Source organism: Mercenaria mercenaria, chromosome 13 (assembly GCF_021730395.1).
Source record: "Mercenaria mercenaria strain notata chromosome 13, MADL_Memer_1, whole genome shotgun sequence".
NCBI classification, from domain to species: domain Eukaryota; kingdom Metazoa; phylum Mollusca; class Bivalvia; order Venerida; family Veneridae; genus Mercenaria; species Mercenaria mercenaria.
Genome location: NC_069373.1, coordinates 43,819,258 through 43,845,479, shown reverse-complemented (window position 1 = coordinate 43,845,479; position 26,222 = coordinate 43,819,258). Strand labels below are relative to the sequence as shown.

The 26,222-nt window shown below is 33.4% G+C and overlaps 2 protein-coding genes across 5 annotated transcripts in view; one reads left to right on the top strand and one right to left on the bottom strand.

Annotated features, from left to right (window-relative positions):
- Positions 1–5,485: 5,485 nt before the first annotated feature.
- LOC123530390 (protein toll-like) lies at positions 5,486–13,519 on the bottom strand. Its single transcript, XM_045311161.2, has one exon. The coding sequence runs from the start codon at positions 12,971–12,973 to the stop codon at positions 9,509–9,511; it is 3,465 nt and encodes a 1,154-aa protein (XP_045167096.2). The 5' UTR covers positions 12,974–13,519; the 3' UTR covers positions 5,486–9,508.
- Positions 13,520–23,779: 10,260 nt separating this feature from the next.
- Positions 23,780–26,222, top strand: part of LOC123528554 (6-phosphofructo-2-kinase/fructose-2,6-bisphosphatase-like) — a 130,316-nt gene continuing 127,873 nt past the window's right edge. For 2 of the 4 annotated variants that reach the window (XM_053521642.1, XM_053521643.1), the window contains exon 1: positions 23,780–23,888. In XM_053521642.1, the coding sequence (XP_053377617.1) occupies positions 23,840–23,888 (49 nt within the window). In that variant the 5' untranslated portion in view covers positions 23,780–23,839. Of the gene's footprint in view, positions 23,889–24,072; positions 24,208–26,222 lie in introns of those variants that run through there. The other 2 variants (XM_053521648.1, XM_053521651.1) reach the window with 2 other exon arrangements.

The following is a 26,222-nucleotide window of genomic DNA, read 5'->3' as shown; positions in this document are numbered from 1 at the left end:
GCCCCATCACTTCTAATCCCAGCACAGATAGGCTCATATAACACACTCTCAAATAATTCCACCTTGTTTCCGTTGACCAGTATTGTAGACGTGGTGTGGTAGAAGTTAATCGTAAACTTCAGATAAATACCCTTACTACCATCTTTCTTCTTGTTATAAACGCGAAATACCGTGCCAACTTGATGCTGTTATTCATCCTCGTTTATACTGGACTGGACAAAATAAGAGGCGCTAAAGGAGTCACTGTATAGTTGTTCAACAACAATCAATCTAACCAGTTCATATGCAGCAGTGCTTTAATGCATCACAAAGTTTCTATTTTGTTTCATTTCATAGGTCAAGTGAGCTTGGGTACTCTGAATCAATTTCTTTTTAAGAGCTTTAGCCTTGTTCAAAACATAGGAATTTGTATAGATGGTATTCACATTGTATTGTCTGCGTGTTCTACCTCCAGCACACATTAGTTCACCACCGGTAGAAGTTCTATTATCATCTTGAATTTGCATTTGAAGAGTCATGCCGACGCCGACAGACTGGTCACGTGACACGTGGACACAAAGTCGGCACAATAAATTATGTAGATAAGAAGTCACTTATTAAAATCTAATACAAGTTCATGGACTAAAAGTTATTTAAAAGTTAAATTCACCCAGGTTCAGGACATGGGATACACTTCAAACCATATCTGAAATGGCCGCCGACGGATTTCCACAAATGCACGCAAGGTTGGTTTTCCTTTTTCGTCGAAGAAGTAGGTGAAACCCTCGTTATTTAAATATAACAAGGCACAGAACGTATTTACAGTTAATAATGTGTTAAATGCAGTGCTTAAAAACTATTAAAATGTATTTAAAACACTCTGCTAAAACAAAGGTTGTAATATTTGCTAAGGACAGGAATTTTAAGCGTCTGGAAAATACACAACGATTTTCTTTTAATAATGAAAACTTAGAATAAGTACATGCTTTTTCTTAACTGGGTACTCGATTTGCGGATAATGGTAAATTTGCTTAAATTAAAAAACGTCTTGTTGACCAAGCCAGGAAAGCTAAGTTCTTCTTGGTAAAAAGCTAGAAAATTGTTACTTTCTGTTGATTTACAAATCAACTTGTTTAGGGTAGTTCTGCACGCTTGGATCGAAATTTTTTGACAATGTAGAATTTGATTTAACTATGATTTTTCAAAACTTCAGAATATACCAAGAAAAATCAGCAAATAAAAAGGATAGTGACGTGTGCTTGATTTTTTGCTAGACTGATTTTAAAAATTTGGACATTAGCACTTTTTCATAATGGGAGTCTAAAGGAAAATCATTACTTTCAAAACATTCTCGCGAACAGAAATTTTTCTACAATGTAGCTTTTGATGAAACGTCTCACAATTGTAAATAAACATATGGCCTATAAGGTGGTGAAATAAAATATATAGGTCCGTGTGCTTATTTTTTGAGATATTTGATCATGATTAAAGTGAACTGGATATTTCACGCTATTTCAAAACATTATTTTGAATTATTTAACGTGTCATATATTTTCATATCATATCTTGACTTTAGAAATATAGGAACAGTGCCATTTTAATAAATTTATTCACATGTTGTCATAAATTCATAAAATGATTTTCATTTCCGTAAGCCGAATCCAAGCTTTATTCTACGTTTTCCGGATAAATGACGTTACGCCATCACTTCCTGTTTATCAAACATGCAGAACTACCTTAATACAATGATTATTCATATTCTTTGTTATGACCCAGAAAATTGGGGTAGAGAAAAACTAAAGATTATTGACCAGCTTCAGCTAAAATTTTATAAAATTATACTAAATATCAAGCAAAGTACTCCTAATTGTATTTTATATGAACTTAGGATTACTCCAATATCTTGCAAATAAAAAAGTAGAACTATTAACTACTGGTGTAAACTGTTGAACACTAAAGACGATAAAATTTTTAATATTTTATGTAAAAACAAAGAAAAATATCAAACAGGGAATGCCACGCACCAAAAGCGCAGCCTCCTCAAAACGAACCCCCCCCCAGCACGCAAACGCGTGCACCACACACACACACACTCAAAGCTTACACATCAGGACAAAACGAACAACAAAAACACACACACTCAAAGCCAACACATAAGGACAAGACGAACAATAAGACTATATACTCAGTATATGTTCAATATAAAACTGAATTACCATGGATGACTTTTGATAAGAATACGTTAGATGAACTTGGTTTATCAAATTATTGTCTGTACGCAGTCTGTTTAATTTCAAGAGGCTAGTAATTCTTCCAGGGATTTTGGACCTTTGCTAATTGCCTTTGTTCGGAATCCTTGAATATGGGAGAAAATATTATGATTAATAATGTAATTGTTACTCATTCTCCTGTTACTTTTGTTTAATTTTGTGTGTTCCGGTAACATGTTCACATTTTATATTAATTTGTATTTTATGTCACATGTTTTTATGAACAACGACAGTATTAAATAAAGTAATGGACCTCGTGGATCGAGGGTTAATTGACTCAAAAAGGTTATTCATCATGGGTATTTCGATGCGCAATGAGTGCTGAAATATGTATTGAAGGCACCATGGCTATGAAGTCTGTTTTTAACCAGGTGGTTTCCCCTTATGTAGCTATGAAGTACTGGATTTTAAATAAAGTGATATCAATAAGAACATGTGTCGGTGGACTGTAATCAGACACAAAAAAACATGAATACCCCAATCTAATAAGACGACCGCTTTAAAAGCCAACATTAGTAGGACCATCCAACATTTTTTCACTGAACGCTGTTGTCATTGGTTTGGAGTTATTTTTAGTGTCATGTCAAACATTCTGTGAACCAGTTAATTCGTTGTTACATATTTGCAATTGGCCAAGAGATGATTGGTATCATCTGTCCTAAACTTATTGATAATAACATTTTTGGGCTAAACACACTGTTCTTTTATGAGCATTTGTAATGTTTTATATACTTGTTATGTATTTGTTCTTAATTGCTTTTATTGAGACATTGTATAGTACCTGTATGAGAAATAAGCCCATAAATCTGGAATCTTTGTTAGCAACTAACAACAACTTTTGTAAGTACCATTACACTTTTTTATTCATTAAACATTAGTCCAATTTTGTTTTCTTTTCAATACATAATATATCGACGAAACAAAGTATAATCAAGATAAAAATAAAATTGTAAGAATATCCATTAGAACATAGAATGTAACCAAGCAAAATATACGAGACTCGGTTTGTTTAGTATGTTATGAAGGTAATTGAAATGTGCAACCCTACGTCCTAGCACGGCTTAATTGGAATTATGTTACAGTAAAATTGAATGCACATTTTTATATCAAATGACACGCAAGTATAACAATACTGGGTCCATTTTTACAGCCACTAAACGGCACGTTAAGACTGCTGTTGGGATACTTAATAAAGTAGGGGCCTCCGTGGCCGAGTGGTTAAGGTCGCTGACTTCAAAACACTTGTCCCTCATCGATGTGGATTCGAGCCTCACTCGGGGCGTTGAATTCTTCATGTGAGGAGGTCATCCAGCTGGCTTACGGAAGGTCGGTGGTTCTACCCAGGTGCCCGCTCGTGATGAAATAATGCACGGAGGGGCACCTGGGATCTTCCTCCATCATTAAAGCTGGAAAGTCGCCATATGACCTATCATGTGTCGGTGCGATGTTAAATCCAACCAAAAAAACTTAATAAAGTCTATTAGAAGACCCTTTAAAAGCACACATAAGTGAAATCCAAACATTTTTGTCTCTGAACTGATGATTGGTGTTTTGATCTTGGATCGTTTCATTCTTTCAGAGCTGATTCAAACATACTTGATGACCCAGTAACACTCTTGATTACACAGGTAGCAATTGAGGAAGGACGTGATGTATCACTTATACTTAATATAATAACATTTGTATATAGGGCTAAAAATAAGTCTTTATATCTTTTATTTAAGCATAGTTGCTTATGTATCTTTTCTTCAAATCTGCGTTGTAATCGAGAACGATGTGTATACCTGTAAACTAGAAATACAGGCCCAATTTTAAATAGCGATTCCAAGGTATTACTTTCCTTTTGTTTTGCAACTAACATACTACTTTCTGTAAAGTTTACAGTTAACTGTAGTGGATAATAAACAATTAGACCAATTTATAGCATTTCACACTTTTCAATACAAAATATCAGCGAAACTATGAAGTATCAAATCAAATTTTAAATTTTAATAGAAATTGTAAGAAGATCCATTGAAAACATAGAATGTAACCAAGAAAAATCATACCAGACTCGGTTTGATTTAGTCTGTTCATGAAAGGTAATGGAAAGTACAACACACCTAGCAACATCTTATTAAGAATTCTGTTACATAGGTATTGAATGGACTCTACGGTCTCAAAGGACCGGAAAATATAACAACACTTAATCTAAGCACGTGGCGACTTTTTACAGACGCTACATGGAACTTTAAGATTGCTGTTGTGGTGATCGTGAATAGAATCTTTAAGAAGGTCCTTTGGAAGCATAGAAAGTAACTTTGTAAATTAATAGCAGACCCGATTTGATTAAGTCTGTTTATGAGAGGTAATGAAAGTGCAACAACCCTCAGGCCCCGCTAGCACCAGCTTAGGTCTCAAAGGACCATAAAATATAGCAGACTCAGTTTGGTTGAGTCTGTTCATGAGAGGTAATTGAAGGTGTATTACGATGGTGAAAATTGTGTTGAAGGTACATACGCTGAAAACAAAATTCTTAAAATATTACTGATTTTCACTGAAAAAACGCACAGTAAATAACAAATCTAGTGATTTAAGATTTCATTAGACGTTACAAGGGGTACATCCCCAGAAAAATGAGCGAGCTCTGTAAGTTGATATGTTGACAAATAATAGGCAAACTAGTTCACAACTGTGTTAATTTTATTCGCAGGCCCGTGTTCAGGATTTTATAGGTGGGGGCCCAACCTGGGACGGGTTCGGGAGGGGTATCCCCTCCCTATGTCGAAATTTTTTTAATATGGCACATCAAAAGATGCATTTTCCTGCTACCTGAAACACCTTTAAGGATGCATGAATGTATCATATATTTAAGGAAAAGTCTATTTTTAATCATTTCATCAAGCCGTTACAGTTACAGTGTATGGACTTTATTTTTCTATATGATACCCAGGTCTCAATGTATTGGCTCTGATATCTACCAAATTACCAATCCAATGTATAACCAGCCACCAGTAAAAAAGAAGCTTGTGCCTTGAAAATCAACTTTATTTATCATAATAAAACAAACTATATGATTGTCAGCAATAATTATACTATATTTTAATCAAATGAATAAAATTTCATTCATTCTACCCTTTTCTTTCAATCATAATATAAAAAAAAACTTTTTATCTAATTAAAAAATATTATGTGTAATTTCACTAAAAAGAAAGTTACCAAAAACTGCTCAAAATTGATATACAAAATGACATGACTTGTAGAAAAATGATTTACTAAATTCACAAATAAAAATTAATAATACAATAAATAAAAACACAAACATATTTTTTGAACTTTTTCTGCATTCTAAGCAAATATATCGAAAAACAATTATTGAAGTTTTAAGATGATTTATTTATTTGCAAAATGGCCAAATGTCTTTAGATTTCTAGCAAAACAAAGTATTATGACAATAACTATTTACATCATAGATTTCAAATGACAATGAACTCTTAACTGTACAAACTATAACATCACAGCACATATTTTTATGTATAAAACCTCTCACAAGTAACGAGTTTTAGATGCGTTTTGTAAGATTTACTGAGAAACTACTTTTAAAACTATGAGAGTTTTTAAGTAAGGTTATTAGACCCCAAAGAGTAAAACTGATGTAGTAGTTTCAAATTCATAATTGTTGTAAAAGAAAGGATAAATATCTATCAATTCAATAAATTTGGGGAATGTGCTTTAATGTAAAAACAAAATATAACCATCATAATGTTTCAATTTTCAGATTCATTTTAAGATTTACTTAACAAAACCAACAATGTCATGATCATTTCATAACACTTCTAAAGACTAAAAAACATAATAGTTTCTCCACTACCCAATCAAGTACCGCGTTTAAAAAGCAAGCGATCAACGAAGCATGTACAGATAAACTTTTACCTGCAAAATGCCTGGGGCTAATTTCCACTACCGGACACAGTTTTATGGCTCTTTAGCCTCTGTATTGTTGTCAAATCAAGCCAATTGCGCTGGTGTATAAATTTATTAATTGAGGGGCCCATAATAATAAAAATCGTAACTAGCCAGCCACAGCTGGGGGAGGGGGGAGGGCAGGCCACCTGGCCCCCCATCTTGACACGTGCCTGATTCATATCATTTGCACAATTTTAACAGATATAGATGATAGCACAGTTGGTAAACTAGTAGCAACAAGACGGCGAAGTCCTACATCAAGAAATTAGGTTAGAGTATTAAGCGATCCATCCATTTTTACCAAATGAATTTCAAAATGATATTTCTTCTTATAAAGGAGCCGCCTTCGTTATGAATTAAGGTATTTCCACCAGAGTTTATCATTTATATTTATTTCACACATACGTATTTTTAATCATGCCATAACATTTCAGAGGAAGATTTCGAATTTATTCATAGGACAATGTCAATGTGCAGCTTCAAGGACAATGGATTATTACATTAAGGAGATTTAAAGATACTTCTATTGTAACAATAACAAAATTTTGAATAAAAATATGATTAAGTAAGTTCGATACAATCCTACTGGTATATCAAACAAATACTTTTTTTTGAATAACAAGAATTCAGTTGACACCTGATATTACGATAATGTGCATTCACCATTATTCGAGGCTTGGTCTGCCACTGAAGCGTGAACAATGATCTAAATGAAATAGCTGTGTGACAGTTGAAATATTTAAAGGCAAAGAAAATCTCCTATATAAGTGACCCCCCCCCCCCCCCCCCCAAATACCAGACTTTTTAATCCCCAATATACAAGATCCTGTCTGGTCCACTCTGATAAGGGTCCATAAAACCCCCGTAGACTTGACATGTAGCCTAATTATTGTCAGAGAATCATAAATTTTATTGCCTACAGATAAATTGGTTATTTCCTGTGTTTTGCATTTTATTGATTGGAGTGCTGTTTTTTTTTCAGAATGTACACAAAATCATTTTAATTGATAATATACTAATTTTGATTGCTCAGTCATGTTGAATAATTTCCCGGCCAATTAAATTATAACTCTTATAGCAAAGCAATTCTCACTCCTCAACAATAAAATAATTATTTAAAACTTAATATTTATTTAAAGAGAAATTACAGGTTTGTTTATTCAATGATTATGATCTTTTTATCAAAAGTAACAAAATAAAACCAGAAAAAGATAATTGCTGGATTTTATTAGAAATTATTTAAAGAAGCGTTCAGTTGCATTTTTAATAGATAAAAAAGGAATATGGACAGAAGGATTTTATATATTAAAATGCATAATTCCCCTTGTGTTGTCTAAATAATGTATCTTCTATGTATAATAAATCCAGCAATAAAGATATATCATTGTTCAAAATACTCATAATTTATTATTTCTAAAAGATTTGTGCCTGAATGCATTTTTTATATTTTTGATGAAATACAGCAATGATGAGATGTAATTGTTAGAAAACTTGATTTATTTAAAATATGATAAAAACACTGTTGTATCTTATCACTTTGTTTATTTAGCCCTATTTCAATCAAGCTTTCTAAACTCGTTATAAAGGTGAGAACTGATTTGCTATAAAGGTGAGAAATATCACCTGCAATTTATTTACTGCACGGTAGCTATACAGTAGCTTATTATGATAAACAGAAGCAAGTCTATCGAGGGTCCAGGCTAGTGTATTGGCCATTACCACCAATACGCAGACCTTATCATTCCCATAGGCCACATACCAGGCATACCAGAATCAGTGTCTTTAAGTATCAAGTATCAAACGACTGAATCATGGCGCGTAACAGTGGTGTCGCCAAGCAGAAGGACACACTGTGGCTTAAGCCTCTGTATACATTTGTATTTTCCTTTGAACCAAATAAATCCCAAACACAAATTTTAAGGCAGAAAGCGGGAAATTTACCTATCCAGCTAAACAACCAGCAAGTGCCCGATACAGTTTCTTGAAATTTCGAGTACCTTAATTCTGTTGGTGAAACCCACTATTCTGACCTTTAGTTGTCTAGCGCTGGACACAGCTTCCCAGGCAGTTTACTTTTTTAGTAAATGTGTTTGAATTAGTAAACGCAGATAGATGAAAAAGCAGATTGAAACATTTATATTACAATTTCGCTTGTGGAACTGAAGACATCATACAACTCATGCAAAATTAATTGTACGAGAACATCTCAGTGTAATAATCAATGATAGCCCTTTGCAAATCGTATGAAAAAAGTTTGCTCAATACCGGTTTTAAAACTATATCAAGAAATAAAAATTAATAATCTAAAAGACTTTGTCGGAGTTAAGAACGGAATAATGTCTATTATTACTATGCTTACGTACGATATGAGGCTATCCACACTACTCATTCATTCATACTGTTACAAATCATTATGAAATGTCAAAAATACATGTATAATTGGAATGCAGTTTTCCAATTATTGGTTCTAAACAAATAAGAAACTGTAGCCATTGGCAAATATCAGTTTGGGGTATCACATGATCAAAATAATCTCTAAACCAAAGTTATTTTTTGAAGAACATGAATAAGTGTCCTAACATAATAAAATATGGAATTTAGACATAGCCTATATATGACAAATGAAAAGTGTTAAATAATTATGCAGTTAACAATGATGGTATATTTCCAGTAATTACAAACACTAAGGAAAATTAGAAGTCTCAGTCTCTTGAAGTGTTCCAGAAAATCAGAAGGTGATTGTAATTGAAATCTATGTAGTTTTAAGATACATTTATGCTGACATATGATAGGCTAAATTTTAGATTTACAACAAAGCTTGCTTCAAATTGTTCCCATATTATTCATAGATATATTTTGGTTTAGAGATTTTTTTGATCATGTGATTCCTCACATGAAATATAAACTACATATGAATTCCATTTCGATAATGTTTAACAAAAAGCATATCATTCATAACCGCAACAATGCATTATTTCGATCTGGTTTTAAAGTTTCAAAATTTAAACTGGAGACCAGTCCCAGAATGTCCTCGCTATTGGTTAATTTCAAATTTGCTCAGAAACAACCGGTCAGATGTTGGATTTTTAGACTGGACAACTTATTATCTCAACATAAGTAATTATTCATCTGCACTCGTATATATTTAAACAACTCTTAATGTAATGTCTCTGCAGATGAGAAGTCCTTTAAGTCCACATGATTTTTGCAAAATTCTGAAGCCGAACACATTCAAGTAAGGAATAGCAAACTTTGATTGAATCTTTTAATGATATCTTATTATAAAACCAACCTTTCTCTTGTTATCACTATTGTTAGATGGTCTTAAATTCAGTTGTGTTTTTATCCTGAATATCATCTGAACGCAATGCCTGCAACAAACGCTTACGGAATTTCGGATCTTTGATACTTCCTGTCACAAAGCTGTTGAAATAGTTTTCAAGATCATTTGTAAGATCAACGTCTCGTAAAGGGCCTGATGTAAATAATAATAAATAGTTATTGTCACACAACATTGATCTGGACATCACCATGGTCAGTATAAACATCTTAACTTCGTCCTCAACTACCTCTTGTGAAATTATGTAAACGAAATGGCGTGAAATATCTAGTTTATCATGAATTTCATCACGGATATCAGTACCGGGCGTAAAATCATGGTCAAGAACCTTGGCATTATGTCCCATTCCATATAAATACGGGATAAGTTGTTGCCTTATCTCAATGTCCAGTTCATCGGGATATGACAAGTATACCAATTCATTTTGATGGCCGTGATCCATATCAGGAGAAGACTGAAGCATGGGTACCGTGTTTTCTTCTACATTTTCATCGATAGCCTGTTTAACTGCACTATCCATTCCTGTCTTTGGCATCAGATATTCAACACTTGCATACATGTACCTAGACTGTTTCTTAATAAATTTGCCACTTTTCAGAAACTTTCTAAGGTTTTCGTTATTACACCTACTTTTATTTAGGTTATTGTCAACCACTAGAATGATAGATTTCATTTTATTTTTCAACGCCTTTTCATAAACCATATTCCATGCAGATAATAAGAAATCATCTTCCAACATGTCCTCGGTCCAGCAAAATATAACTCTTCTTGATTTGTTGATGAACCTCTCAATATTTTGTAGAAACGAAAAACCGATAATCAGATCTTCATAAATATCAGCCACTCTGTAGCCCTTGTTCTTTAACTTTTCAACTAAATTGGTCCGTATGCATTCTTTATCCGAGTGTGAATATAAGATAAACGCATCGTGTGTCATCTTTGGATGAAAGCCGTTCTGTTTATCAAATGTGTGAATCCCACAGTACAAATAAAGTAGAACTTTAATTGAGAACCTTTGGAAGTAGAAGAGAAGTGAAAAGGAAACCAACACAAACAAAATACTGCCGATTATTATTGACGGGAAAATGACATGTTCAGGAATACTTATTTTTGGGGCTCTTTCACATACGAACATGGAATTTGGCACTGATATCATTTGCTTTACTTTGCTTGTGTTATAGGTACATTCGATCATATTCCAGTCTGTTGCTGGGTTTGTTCTTTTCAGAAGCCACATTTTCATCCATTTTGTGTTGCAGTCACAAATATAAGGGTTACTTGAGAGCGTAAGCAAAGAAATGTTTCCTCTCATTATCTGTTCAGGAAGGTGTGTCAAGTTGTTATGATCTAATTTCAAAGTTGACACATTCCACAGTGCAACTGCTGTAGCAGGTGTTAGTAGATTGATTCTGTTGTTTGAGGCATCGAAAACAGTTGTATTCTTTAGATAGTCTCTCGGTGCTACTTCGACTAAGCTTGCATTTTTGAACCACAACTCAAGTCGTCCATATGGCATTTCTCTCGGCATGTATGTCATATTGGTATTCCTGCAATCAATTACAAACGTTCTATTTTTCCTGGATAAGCCGATAATTAAATTGTTACCAAAACGTTCAAAACATGCACATTTCAGTGGACAGTATTCAACATTAACTGGGCAGTAATTTTCATTTGGTTTTATGGTTGCAATAAGTCGACCCCGTAGCTCAAATGGGTACATACATTTCCAATTTATCAAAGTCCCTTCTTGCATATACATTTCTACCAACAGTGTAGTCAAAACCATCTGGCAAGTACAATCTAGTGGGTTGTCATCGATAATTATACTAAAAGCTTCAAGTATAGATCTTAATTTTGACACAGTTGACGGTTTTGTAAGAGTAATAGGTATGTCTTTTATATTGTTCTTTGTCAAATCTATTGATCGAACTTTTAGAGGTTGCTTGCCTACCGTTCCTAAGGGATCGTACGTAAGAGATTCAGAGTACCCTGTCCGCAACTCGTATACATTGATATTTTCAAGTAGTGATGTAATTCCACTAGAACTAATGTTGCATTGACGAATACGAACCATTTGTACTTTTGGAGCATAAAAGACATTGATTGGAAACGTTTCCAATGGATTTTTGGAAAGAAAAACGTTCCGTATGGATTTAATCTGATCTGTTAGAAAGTCGGGTGGTAATGTAGTAATTCCATTAGATTGAAGATTTAATTCTTCCAGCAATATAAGATGTTTGAACAACCTTTGTTCCAATCTGGTTATTCTGTTTGAAGACAAGTCTAAATACAATAAACTTGTTAAGTCATCAAATATACCTTTAGGTAGTGTTGTCAAGTTGTTATCAGATAAATGAAGTTGGGTCAGTTTATTCTGCATGAGAAAAACATTCTTATCTAAATCTGTTATTTTATTGTTTGATACATCGAGCACAACCATACCCTTAACATTTTTAAATATAGTTTCGTTAAGTTGTTTTATTTGAACATTGCTGATTACAATTTTCCTTATATACCCATCCAAACGTACATTGCTGTCAATATTCATATCGCTGTCGTGTATATTGATGCTTCTTGTAATAGAAGTCCTGCCTTGTTGTGCACTCTCCTTATAGTGTGATAAATATGAAATAATGTTGGAATCAGAAGAATCAATGTAAAAATTTGTCCATGGAAACGTCAGCTCTGCTGCCTCCAGGTTAACATATTTCAACCAGAGTGTTTGAAGTTTCGGAAATTTACTTTGTAATAAATTCTGCGTTATTTTATAACGATCCGTTGAACATCCTTGAAGCCGCAAGTTAAATAGCTGCTCAAATGGACGCTCACAAAACTCCCAAAAGAATGTTTTGGCGTGCTCACGCGCTTTGCTGCTACGTAAAACTTTTGCACATTCACGGGAAGACGCAAGCATTGTTAGATCCTGTAACGGAGAACAAGATAAACCAGGATATATTTGTGACGAATTTGTCGTAACAATAGACCATATTCGTCCGTATTTCTGAAAAAGTGCAAGTTCATCCATGAATATCGAACATATGCCTACAGTAATTTGAACTGATATTTTTGGAATATTTAAAACTTTCGTCACACCAGATGATGAAAAATGAATGTCGCTTTGTTCTTTAGAATCATAATAACAAGTAAAGGCAACAGTTACAAAAACCTCCGTTCTATTTACGGAAACATGTTTAGTGATGTTTTCGTAAATCTCATCTACGTTTATAATACATCCATTTTGGTATCCATAAATTTCATATACAACTTCCGCATCAACGGATAAATTCATCGAGTGTTTTTGGTCTGCTTTGAACAAGTCAAATAAACAGGTTCGGTTTAAGACACTGTCTGCCATGGTTTGAGATAGTCCTATAATAGCAATGAAGATAATCCCAACATTCATTGTCATAGTGAAATCAGAACACATTTGAATCATCATGTAATACGTTTTGTAAATATCTTCACATGTCCCTATATTCGTATCAAATCTAAAAGGAAAAGAAACACGTCACACTTCAGCAGTCAATTTTACAAAAGCTATGTTTGTGTATATCCATGCGTTTATTTCTATGTTGCGAAGTGATAAACCTGCACACATTCAACCAGACTTTGAATAAAAATTCCCCTTGCCTTTCCCTGATTTCTTAAAATTACGATAGTTTGTCATACAATTTGTTAGTACATTTTTTGTACTAAAGGGTAGCATTTAAACGACTTTGTTTTAACATTAGAATAAAGCTGTACACAAATCATTTATTTTAGATGTTGTACTAAATAAATACGAGAAAAATCTTTTACAACTGAAGAGTTTTTCCCACTTTTAAATCATTACCTTCTATATCACAATCTTTTCTAAATATGCCTGTGTATTATTACGTTTAATGTAACGTATAATTCGTGGCTGCATTGCCTCTTATTAACACACTTTATCCAACCGAGTCTGTCATTATTTTGCTGAGTTGCTTTCTATGCTTTCAAATGAGCTGCTTACAGATTTTATCAACTATCAACTATCAGTACAAAAGTATTTATGTGATCGGCGACAGCTGTTAAATGTTAAAACACTCCTCTGACTTGACTCAATATTGTGGTCTTTCGGAATCATGGACTACATTCAATTTTACTTAAAGGGAATTCCACTTAAGTCGATGTTAGAGGGTGTAAGGCGTGTTGCACATTTCATTATTTCAACTGTTCTTGCCACACAAATGTAATATTGCATTGTGAATGCATCTGTTTAGTTTAAGCGAGCGATCTTTCTCAATAACAGATGCAGTCAAATCAAGACTGCTGTTAATTTTAATGGTTTCGTTCTATGTTTCCAAAGGATCTTCTCAAACCAAATTTAACTAGTATGTATTTCACACAAAGAGATGAACTGATAGTTCACTTGTATTGTTATAAATAAATGGCCATTGATATGTGAACTTGCAGCTGTCAGAACAAACGGAAGTGATGAAAACACTTGTTATGGACGCAAATAGCGCTATAGCGGAAGTAGTGAATTATGACTTCAAAATATAGATATTTATAATGGAGACAGTTTACCTGGAGTAAAAGCGTTACAAACGATCGTAAAATATAGTAAAAACAGCAAAATCTCATGTGTTTCCGTAACAAATAGTGTGTCAGTAATTAAGTTTTAAAGCCTTCTTAAGAAACATAGCATTTATTTCCAGATGTCTAAAAAAATATTTTTGTTTTTACGTTTTCGAACGATCTGGAGGCCAGTCCCTTTAAAGACACTTTGTCTGAGTTAAGAACGGAATAATTGCTCATGTACGATATGGGGATATCCACACTATTCATTCATTCATACTATTACGTACCATTGTGAAATGTCAAAAATACATGTATAACTCGAATACAGTCTTACATTTATTGCTTCTGAACACAAAAGAAACTGTAGCCATTGCCAAATATAAACTACATATGAATTCAATTTCGATAATGTTTAACAAAAATCATATCATTTAAAATTATTCCGCTTTGGTTTTAAAGTTAACAAAATTTAAACTTGAGACCAGTCTCAGAATGCAGCATTTGGTTAATTTCAATTCAAACACTTTCAAGATTTTCTTTTATTATACTAGTAAACAAAGAAGGATTTTCCAGTGTATAGTCTTGTCGACTTAAATACGTTTTTCGCAAGATGTACTATTTTAGGCTATTCCGGTTTACGCCTAAAACGGATTCCAGATTAGTATTCCTTCCTGGTATAATTCGAACGTGTTAGAATGTTCGGCCTTTCGTGATTAGATTACTAAGTATCTGAATTCAAAACCGTGTTTTATTGTCAACAAAGCATGCAAAACTAAAATCTATTTCCCAAATTTATGCTCAGAAACAACCAGTCAGATACTGGAATTTTAGACTGGACAACAAATGGTTTCAACATAAGTAATCCACATTCTGCACTCTTTTTATATTTGCTCTCTCTCGCAACTGAAGTTTTATTCATGACACGAAAAGGGAAGACAACAACTAACTGGATTGAACATGTCTGACTCCTGTAGAGCCAGACGGTTTATTAAAAACACAAATTAATACCAAACAAAGGTTACTAAATAATAAAGAATAAAATTTTTAAGAGATGTAATACATGACGTGACATGAAGTTGGACAAGGGATTTTTTTTTTTTTGGATTATTTTGTCTAAAGGTAAACGAAAGGTTAGCGACTACTAAGCGCCTGTAAGTAACCTATCGCCATAATCCACCTGCTCTGTAGATTAAATAGTGAAGTGTTGACTTAGCAAATATAAATATCTTTATACCGTTTCACTACATAAATTATTATTTTATATTTAAAATACTCCTAAGTGTTATGTCTCTGCAAATGTATAGTCCTTTAAGTCCATGTGAATTCTGCGAAATTCTGAAGCCTCAAACACATTCAAGTAAGGAATAGCAAACTTAGATTGAGTCTTTTAATGGGAGGCAATGAAAAGCGCAACATCGTTCATGCCTCTTAGCAACGGGTTATACGAAAGATTTGCGTTAAATACGTGCAAATGTCAGCTCAGCAATATCTTGTTATTAAACTAACCTTTCTCTTGTTATCACTATTGTTAAATGGTCTCAAATTCAGTTGTGTTTTTATCCTGAATATCATCTGAACGCAATGCCTGCAACAAACGCTTACGGAATTTCGGATCTTTGGTACTTCCTGTCACAAAATTGTTGAAATAGTTTTCAAGATCATTTGTAAGATCAACGTCTCGTAAAGGACCTGATGTGAATAGTAATAAATAGTTATTGTTACACAACATTGATCTGGACATCACTGTGGTCAGTATAAACATCTAAACTTCGTCCTCAACTACCTCTTGTGAAATTATGTAAATGTAATGGCGTGAAATATCTAGTTTATCATGAATTTCATCACGGATATCAGTACCGGTAAAGTCATGTTCAAGAACCTTGGCATTATATCCAATTCCATATAAATACGGGACAAGTTGTTCTCTTATCCCAATGTCCAGTTCATCGGGATATGACAAGTATAACAATTAATATTGATGGCCGTGATCCATATCAGGAGAAGATTGAAGCATGGGTACAGTGTTTTCTTCTACATTTGCATCGACAGACAGTCTTACTGCACTATCCATTCCTGTCTTTGGCATCAGATATTCAACACTAGCATACATGTATCTAGACTGTTTCTTAATAGTAAATTTGCCACTTTTCAGAAACTTTCGGAGGTTTTCATTATTACACCTACTTTTATTTACGTTATTGTCAACCACTAGAATGATAGATTTCATTTTATTTTTCAAAGCATTTTTATAAACCATATTCCATGCAGATAATAAGAAATCATCTTCCATCATGTTCTCGGTCCAGCAAAATATAACTCTTCTTGATTTGTTGACGAACCTCTCAATATTTTATAGAAACGAAAAACCGATGATCTTCATACATATCAGATACTCTGTAGCCCTTGTTCTTTAACTTTTCAACTAAATTGGTCCGTATGAATTCTTTATCCGAGTGTGAATATAAGATAAAAGCATCATGTGTCATATTTGGATCAAAGTCGTTCTGTTTATCAAATGAGTGAATCCCACAGTACAAATAAAGTAGAACTTTAATTGAGAACCTTTGGAAGTAAAAGAGAAGTGAAAAGGAAACTAACACAAACAAAATGCTGCCGATTATTATCATGTTCAGGAATGCTTATTTTTGGCGCTTTTTTACATACGAACATTGAATTTGGCACTGATATCATTTGCTTTACTTTGCTTGTGATATAAGAACATTCGATCATATTCCAGTCTATTGCTGGGTTTGTTCTTTTCAAAAGCCACATTTTCATCCATTTTGTGTTGCAGTCACAAATATAAGGGTTACTTGAAAGCGTGAGCAAAGAAATGTTTCCTCTCATTATCTGTTCAGGAAGGTGTGTCAAGTTGTTATGATTTAATTTCAATGTTGACACATTCCACAGTGCAACTGCTGTAGCAGGTGTCAGTAGATTGATTCTGTTGTAGGAAGCATCGAAAACAGTTGCTTTCTTCAGATAGTCTCTCGGTGCTACTTCGACTAAGCTTGCATTTTGGAACCACAACTCCAGTCGTCCAGATGGCATTACTTTCGGCATGTATGTCATATTGATATTCCTACAATCAATAACAACCGTTTTATTTCTCTTAGTAAAGTCAATGAGTAAATCAAAGCGTTCAAAGCACGCACATTTCACTGGATAGGATTCAATATTAACTGGGCAGTAATTTTCATTTGGTTTTATGGTTGCAATAAATCGACCCCGTAGATGCAACGCGTCCATACATTTCCAGTTTATTGAAGTCCCTCCTTGTATGTATATGTCTGCCAACAGCATAGCCAAAACCATTTGACAAAAACAATCCAGTGGGTTGTCATCAAGTATCATATGAAAAGCTTTCAATAAAAATCTAAATTTTAACGCAATTGAATTTTCGTAAGATCAATAGGTATGTGTTTTACATTATTCTTTGTCAAATCTATTGATCGAACTTTTAGAGGTTGTTTGTCTATCGTTCCGAGCGGATCGTACGTAAGAAATTCAGAGTACCCTTTTCGCAACTCGTATATATTGATATTGTCAAGACGTGATATGATTCCACTAGAATCTCGGAGCATAAAAGACATTAAGCGGAAAAGTTTCCAAAGGATTTTTGGAAAGAAAAACGTACTGTATCGAATTAATCTGATCACTTAGAAAGTCGGGTGGTAATGTAGTGATGTCATTAGACTGTAGATTTAATTCTTCCAGTAGTATAAGATGCTTGAACAACCCTTGTTCCAATCTAGTTATTCTGTTTGAAGACAAGTCTAAATACATTAAACTTGTTAAATCATCAAATGTGCCTTCGGGTAGTGTTGTTAAATTGTTAGATAAATGAAGTTGGATCAGTTTATTCTGCATGAGAAAAACATTCTTATATAAATTTGTTATTCTATTGTTTGATACATCGAGCACAACCATGCCCTTTACATTTTTGAATATATGTTCGTTAAGTTGTTTTATTTGAACATTATTGATTACTATTTTTTTAATGTATCCATCGAAATGTACGTTGCTGTCAATGTTCACATCACTGCTATATATATCGATACTTCTTGCAATAGAGGTCCTGTCTTGCTGTACACTCTCCTTATAGTGTGATAAATATGCAATGATGTCGGCATCAGAAGAATCAATGTAAACATTTGTCCATGGAAACGTCAGTTCTGCTGACTCCAGGTTAACATATTTCAACCAGAGTGTTTGAAGTTTCGGAAATTTACCTTTTAGTAAATTCTGCTTCATTTCATAATGGCAAAGATAAATATCAAACAGGGAATGCCACCCACCAAAATCGCAGCCTCCCCAAAACGAAACCTACAGCACGCAGACGTGCACACCACAAACACACACACACATACACGTGCACACACACACAAAGCCAACACACGAGGACAAAACGAACAAACAAAGGAACACATATACATACACGCGCGCACACACAAAGCCTACACAAGAGGACAAAACGAACAAACAAAGGAACAAAGTGGGGCACCGCCTTGGAACGGTCAGTGGCAAAAACACCACTGGGGAGCTTAAACCGGTTTATGGTGCGCACCCAACCTCACTCTTACCCCCACCATGTTCCAAAGACACGGGACAGTGTAAATAAAAGTAATCCCCTCCAGGTGAATCTCTTACACACGTAATGGAAACAAAAAGGCATGGCATGTAAAACACAAAAATACTCGTGTATGAAAATATAAAAAGCAAACCTTTAGAACCAAAAACGTATGTACTCAATGCCTTTTCAGAAGACAGAGCAACAAGAGAAACACCCTTAAGGGCCCGACGAAACAGACCAGAAGACAGATATCAAAACAGTTCAGTCCTGGTAGGATTTAAAAACTGCTTATCATAGAGTCCTCCCCCTCTTCCGTCAGACACAATCAAAGAGGGAAGCGTAGTGTCCAACTGTAAACGGGTTGAACACTAAACATGCGGTATGTCTCAAAACAGCCGGGTCGTAACCTCTTTTAATAAAACGTTTTATAATTTTACCAAATACATTTGGAAAATTACCATGACCCAAGATCTTACGAAGTTTGTAAACCACATCCCCATAAAAACGGGTTTAGAAATACCTTCTCGCAGAAGTGTCCACAAATTACTATTGAATTTTAAAACTAAATCAGAATTACGATAGTAAAATTTAGCAAAATATTTACGCAATTTATAATAACGGTAGCCTTGCTGAAGAAGTTTACTTGTAATATATAGATTACGTTCATTGAAATGCCTGACATGACTACACGCTCTGGCAAACCGAATTAATTGAGAAATATATACCCCATGAGATGTAGCCTGAGGTACATCCCCATCCAAATGGGGGAAAATTTACAATACTAAAGTTAAAATCATCCCTCTTGTCATAAATTTTGGTATGTATAATATTGTCATAAATAGAGAGATGTAAATCTAAAAACGAAGCATCAGTATCCGAATTGTTGGTTTTAATTAACTGAAGCTCCCTAGGATAAATAGTACCCACCAATTGACCAAAAAACGGATTATCCATATTAAGAATTTCATCCAGATAGCGTGATGTATTGTTAAATGCAGTTATAATATCTGCCTGCGTATCTGGAGAAAGGCTCAACATAAAGTCTCTTTCATAACAATATAAAAACAAATCTGCGACAAGGGGTGCACAATTTGTTCCCATGGGAATACCAACTACTTGTCTAAAAACTGCATTCCCAAACCTGATGTAAATGTTGTTCAATAAAAAGGAAAGGGCTTTACAAACTTCGTCACAGGTCCACATTGTATAATGTTTAATAACATTGCTAGTATAAAAAGCTTTATCAAAACTGTAAGCGAGAAATGTAGCATTCTCTCTGGCAAAAGTCTTTTGAATTAGGGCAGTTAGTTTGTCATTTATTAAGTTATGTGGTAAAGTGGTATACAAAGTAGAAAAATCGTATGTACTGACTGTAGATACCTTGTAATTATTAATTTTAAACTTATCCAGGATTACGCCAGAATTTTTAATTGACCAGAATAAATGTTTACCAGAGTTTTCGTATACTTTATCGCAATATCTTTCCACGTGGGCTTTCACAGTAAGTAGATATGATGTTAATAGTTTTGAAATATTTGTAGTTGTACAAGAGCTTGAATTAGCGATGAACCGGGCTTTATATGGTTGTTTATGCAATTTAGGAATCCAGTACATGGTTGGTAGTTTAATTTGTTGATCGTCTATACGAACTTTTAAATTAGAAACTTCAGTGATGTGATCAGTGACCAAATTATTTTCAACAGAAGGACTCAATGTATAAGTTTTAGTGCTATTTAGTTCGTTTTGTAAAACATTAATATAATGTAGACGTCAAATGATGATAATATTGTTGGCCGCCATATCTGCTGGAACTAAGACATGCTTAGAATGAAATTCTTGGATTTCCTTTTTCAAATGTCTTAAAGTAAACTTGGGTTTTGGTGGAAGTAGGTGTTCATTAGTTTGATAAAATTTTATTCGAGAATCAACAATGTCAAAAATATTTTGTTTCCAAGACGTTAAAGCATTGGGATCAGCATTCTCACGACGACACCATTTAACACAAAAAGTTTCGATGGATTCCGCAATCTGACCACGACAAGCATCAAAATCAATAGTTGAAGAAATTCTATATTTAGGTCCTTTAAAGAATAACTTACGAATACGTTTGTCTTTAATAATATCAAAATTACCAGTGATGACATGACCGGCATCTGAATAGCAAAATTTTGAGTTTTTACATTCACAGTAAGAAGGGGTATTTGTTTGAACATCTAAGTCGGAAACAATTTTATTGTAATTGAATATAACATTTCTTACAGGTGTTTTATATTTATAACAGATAATAGGAACTTCGGAGTTTCTGAAATATTTAGGCACAGAATCAATGACACGTTTATCACGAAATATACTGGGTACATCGATGAAGTCAATACCTTTATTCATGAAAAAAAACGCACTACGAAATATCCAAAATGACAGAGAAAGTTGGAATTATCTTGGTTGTTATTCTAACCCAGACAATTGCGGACATTGTTTCAAACAGGACATGTGAATATGAAAGGTTTGAATCGTACGAAAATTAAAAGTGCTTTAAAAATATGCATTGATACATTTATTTTATATAAAACATTTGAAAACCAGAATGGATGTATTATGAACGTAAGAGAGATCTATATGAAAACATCACTAATCATATTTTGACAGATAGATTCGAGCTTTATGCAACTATCACATTTGTTTGTTACATTTCTGAAGATCAAAGTGATATTCACTTCTCATCACCCGGCGCCTCAAAAGTTTCAGGTGTTCCGAAATTATCAGTTCAAATCTATTTAGTTGTTTGTTCGATATATATGGATAAAATGCCAGTTTCAGACGTATGGACACATATGGTCTATTATCACGACCAGCTAGCCACAAATACATCATGGCTTGTCTTGTTCTTGTGTATGTGATTTTCAAATGTTTTTGTGTACAAATTTCAGCTTGACTTATTGCGTTCAAGATATAAGAAACGTGCCTGTTTGTGTTTCCGATATGACAAATTGCATCCAAAATATGTAATATCAATATTATTCAGTGTGGAAAATCATTAGATGAAATATTTTTATGATAGAAAATTTTTGTCTTGAAAAAATGTATTTTGGTAATATTTTGAGGCCATTTTGATTCTTGGTGGCCATATTGAATCATATATCTTATTGTTAAATGTGTAAGCATGGCATGCAGTTTGGTGCTATTAAAGATAAAAGTAACTGATTTAATCACACCAAGATAAAAGTTTGTACAACTTGTTGGCCATCTTGACGGCCATATTGATTTTTTTTTTGGTCACAATATTGCTTAACATTTTTGTTTCTAGTTCTTAAAATAAGCTTCAAAAATGTTTAGCTTGTAGTCTAAACATGTGTTTATCCTAACTACATATATACATCTACCCACATCATCATTTAAGTTGTTTACGTCATGTAACTGCAAAGTATTAATAGAGTCTGCGATAGATATGTTAATTTCAGTAAGTATTATTATGTATCTTATTTCACATTCATAACAAATTATATGACGTTACTAATCTGTGTCACATGGGTCTAATGACTTTCTAGATTTAATAAATAAACTTTGAAACTTTGAAATATCTTATAAAGATACGGTGTTGTATACTAATATATTAAACCATAAATTTCATATGTAGAATGGAATGGCTTTCACACTGACTTTAAATTGTTATATATATATATATATTATATAAAACATTAAATATTATATATATATATATATATATATATATATATATATATATATATATATATATATATATATATATATATATATATATATATATATATATATATATATATAATATTTAATGTTTTAGGTAAATATGCCTGTATACATTTAAACAATAAAGTGAATATATATTTTACAGGATTTTTTATTCATACCTTGATTTATCTTGTTGTATTGTTCTATTCGGCTCGAGTGGAATTTAATGCAAATTGTTTTGGTTTGTTTAATAAATAAAGGGTAATAATTGTTAAGCAAAGTAATGGTAATGTAATACAAAAGAAGGTAAGTTACAGATAAAAAATATGTGTCAGCGGTATTGTAATACAAAAGATTATATACATTTAGGCCACAACTCTGTGTTATTGCAGCAGTAATGTAATACAAAAGAATGTACATCACAGACAACAACGCTGTGTAACTGCAGTGGTAATGTAATACAAAATAATGTTTATTACCGGCCGAAATTCTGTGGCATAGCAGCGGTAATGTGAAAAGAATGCCCATTACAGACTACATGTACAAATTTGTGTAATTGCAGTGATATGTAATTAATACTAACCACAAATATGTGTTTTTGTAATGAACATTATAATAATATGACTGGTTTAGGCAAAGTAACGGGTATTTAATGCATTATTAGCCTGACTTAAGTGCAGATTGACACATTATAACGAAATTTGTTACGAAGCGGACGCATTGGCCGAGAGGGCTACTCCCATTTGCAAGACACCCCATCACGAATGTCTCAGTCGACCCAGCTGTAAAATGGGTACTAGCAAATTGCTGGGGGTAAGGTATAATTGGTTTTAACTGTTCTTAAAATAGGGTCACTCAAAGCTCTACAGAGCTTATGTTCATTGTTTCACAAAGAGGTGGAAAATAGAATTAACCTTTACCTTTATGCTTTTCCTTTTATCTTAATTTGGATTTGTGTACAGTTTTTACGTTTTTACGTTTTGTGGATATAATTAGTACTATATTTTTATAAGTATCCAGATGAAGGAATTGCATAAATGTATTTATTATTTTTTATTCAGGCGTATCGCAATGACTTATATATTTTTATAGCTCACAGTAGCCGGATGTGTTGCCTTGCATCCCCCTCCACCCCATCCCTACCCCCATTCCCTCATTTACACTTTCTTACTTGCGTGTATTACAATAGATATATTTCAGTTTTCTTGAAATATTTGTGTCACAGCTAAGGTCATGCCTGGTGTGGACACCAGTATTTAAAATCTAGAGTGTAATTGATGGCGCATGCCCTAGACTCTTCCACGCGTTTATACTACATATTTCTGTATTCGCTAAGACAGATCAGTGTAACAGACTAGCGCATGCCCACGCGTTAGGGGTTGTTTATTGAAATTGGAATTTTCTTCGGTCAAAAAAATATCAATCGAACACTCTAAATATATCATGCGGAATACACGGATTTTTACGTAAAAACATCAGAGAGAAATGGAAGAAACAATAAATAGTTCGGCTACATATCCTTTGCCAAATATTTGTAAGTTTTCAGAAGTGTTTATGTAGTTTGACGCCTGTATCGTTTCCTTTCAATAATATGCTTGCATTGATTTTAGAAATATGCTGTGCAGTTTCTCACGTTGTTTGCATCAAGGGAGACAATTCTTACAGTCCTATCAGATTTTGATGGAATTTGTAAACAATTTATTTTAGATGTCATAAACCTTTAACGTAGTCAGGCACATAGTATCACTGTCTGTAACTTAACAAAAAGCGTGGTGCATGCTAAAAATTGTGAAATGGTCAGTACTATGGAGAGCTGATATGTGCAGGGAAAATCTTAAGAAAAGCTTAAGGAGGTAGGTTACCTTGTTACAAGGGTAAATTCAAATTAGTTGAACCGCAGCATCGTTTTGTATTTCGTGTAATAAGAAGTTTTGACTGCTAAAATCTCAGTGTCATTTGTCTCTGTCCCTTCTAGTTCAATTTTTATACAGGTTTGAAGAACATGACCCTCCAAAGGTATTTCATATGGGCACTTTCAGAAAAAATGGCTAAAAACGTGACATAGGGGGTCAAAAATAAAGTTCAGATGCATAGTTATGCATTGCCTTCATTGATAAGTAGATACATTGAATTTTTTATCTTGAAAATTTCAGGACTGAAATACAAGCCGTTTTGTTTTTATGAAACTTTAATGAATTAAAAAAACTGAAAAAATTACAAAATAACACATAAAAATAATAGTATTCTTCTGTCTTTTTAAAGTACTTATATTTCATTTTTCTTCAACATGTGTGTTGGATTAGGTCTAAAACAAATTAGAAAAACTACTTTCTTAACATTCCCTTTCCATTATTTTTTTTCTACCTTTTAATGTCAAAAAAGTACTTTCTATAAAATAAATGGTGACAAAAGTTTTCATTGTTTTCTTCCATCAATAGCTAAGTTTGAAAATTTATGCCAGATTTTAAGTTTAGATCCACAGTAGCAAACATGAAAAATTTCAGCAAAATCGGTCACTCTTTGGTATCGAATCACTTTCATTTCCGAAAGCAGTATTTTCAGCTCAAAATCTTACACTCCTGACATAATAATAAGTCTAATATAACAACTAAGTTCTTAGTTTCTGGTGTTTAATGCAACAAGTTTCTGTCACTTATAACTCTAAATATAAAAATCATTAACATGTAAGCATTATTTCTTGGCAGAATTTATTACTGAGGCTAAAACCATCAATTTGTTTATATCAACCAATATGGAAGTTTAACTTTGTTAATTTTTGTAATAAAATATCAGCAAAACCATAGTATTTTAAACAACAAATACCTTTGCAACAAATAATGAAAACAAACTGTTTCACTGATCTCATTTCAAGAACATTGGTCATAACTTTAAAGAAAGAACAAAATCTTACACTCCTGACTTAAGAGCAAGTCCAAAGAATTCTGACATACTAATGTTTCTAATTTATATGTAAAAACAGCATCTTTTACCAAAATTCTAAATTGCAAATCTTACACTTTGAGTCATTTTTATATTTTTGTAAAGTAAGTCACCTTTTAGATAGAACAGCAATATATTTTCAGTGTTAAAAATAGCTGCAAGATATCTGCCACAATAACAAAGTTTAAAATATTCGAGATGACTTTCAAGTTAAAGTGTCACAGTATACAACAAACAAACTGAACACTGACAGGGCTCTCGTTTGCTTTTTGGGGCAGGGTCCAAAAAGGGGGGGAATTTCGCATGATTTTTCAAAAAAATCCTTTGAGGGGGAATTTCAAATACAAAAAGAAATGCAAACAAATATAATCATGCTTTTCAATTTTGCTGACCCAAACCTGAATTCTGTTAATTATAAACTCTGCTGTATGAATTAATTCTGCCAATTATAAACAACCTTATTCAGGCATCACACTTCGAATTTTTTTCTCTGAGCTACTGAATTTTCGGAAACAATAAAATTTCAAGGCCAACAAGTCCACTGCAAATCGCTTAGCACTGATGTTCTTGGACTCGAGGGGGAATTTTTTTGAATAGGGGTGAAAAAAACATATTATTTTGAGGGGGAAATGGGGTCGATATTTGGCCCCAATTTTTGCCAAACGAGAGCCCTGACTGAACGCGAAACATAAAACTGTCCAAAGTGTATCACTCCATAGTTTGTTCAGTCAGTTTGCACTGAGAACATCTGGCATCGAGATGAGCTCCTCGATTCATCCAAATCAGGACATATGGCAGGCGTTTTATGATACTAAAATGTGGCTATTTTACGTTTCTGATCCTGAAATGATTGTACACTCTGGCTTGTTGTACAATCAGCATTATTACTGAGATCTGTACCTTGCGGTTCATTAGTAGCTGCTATGAG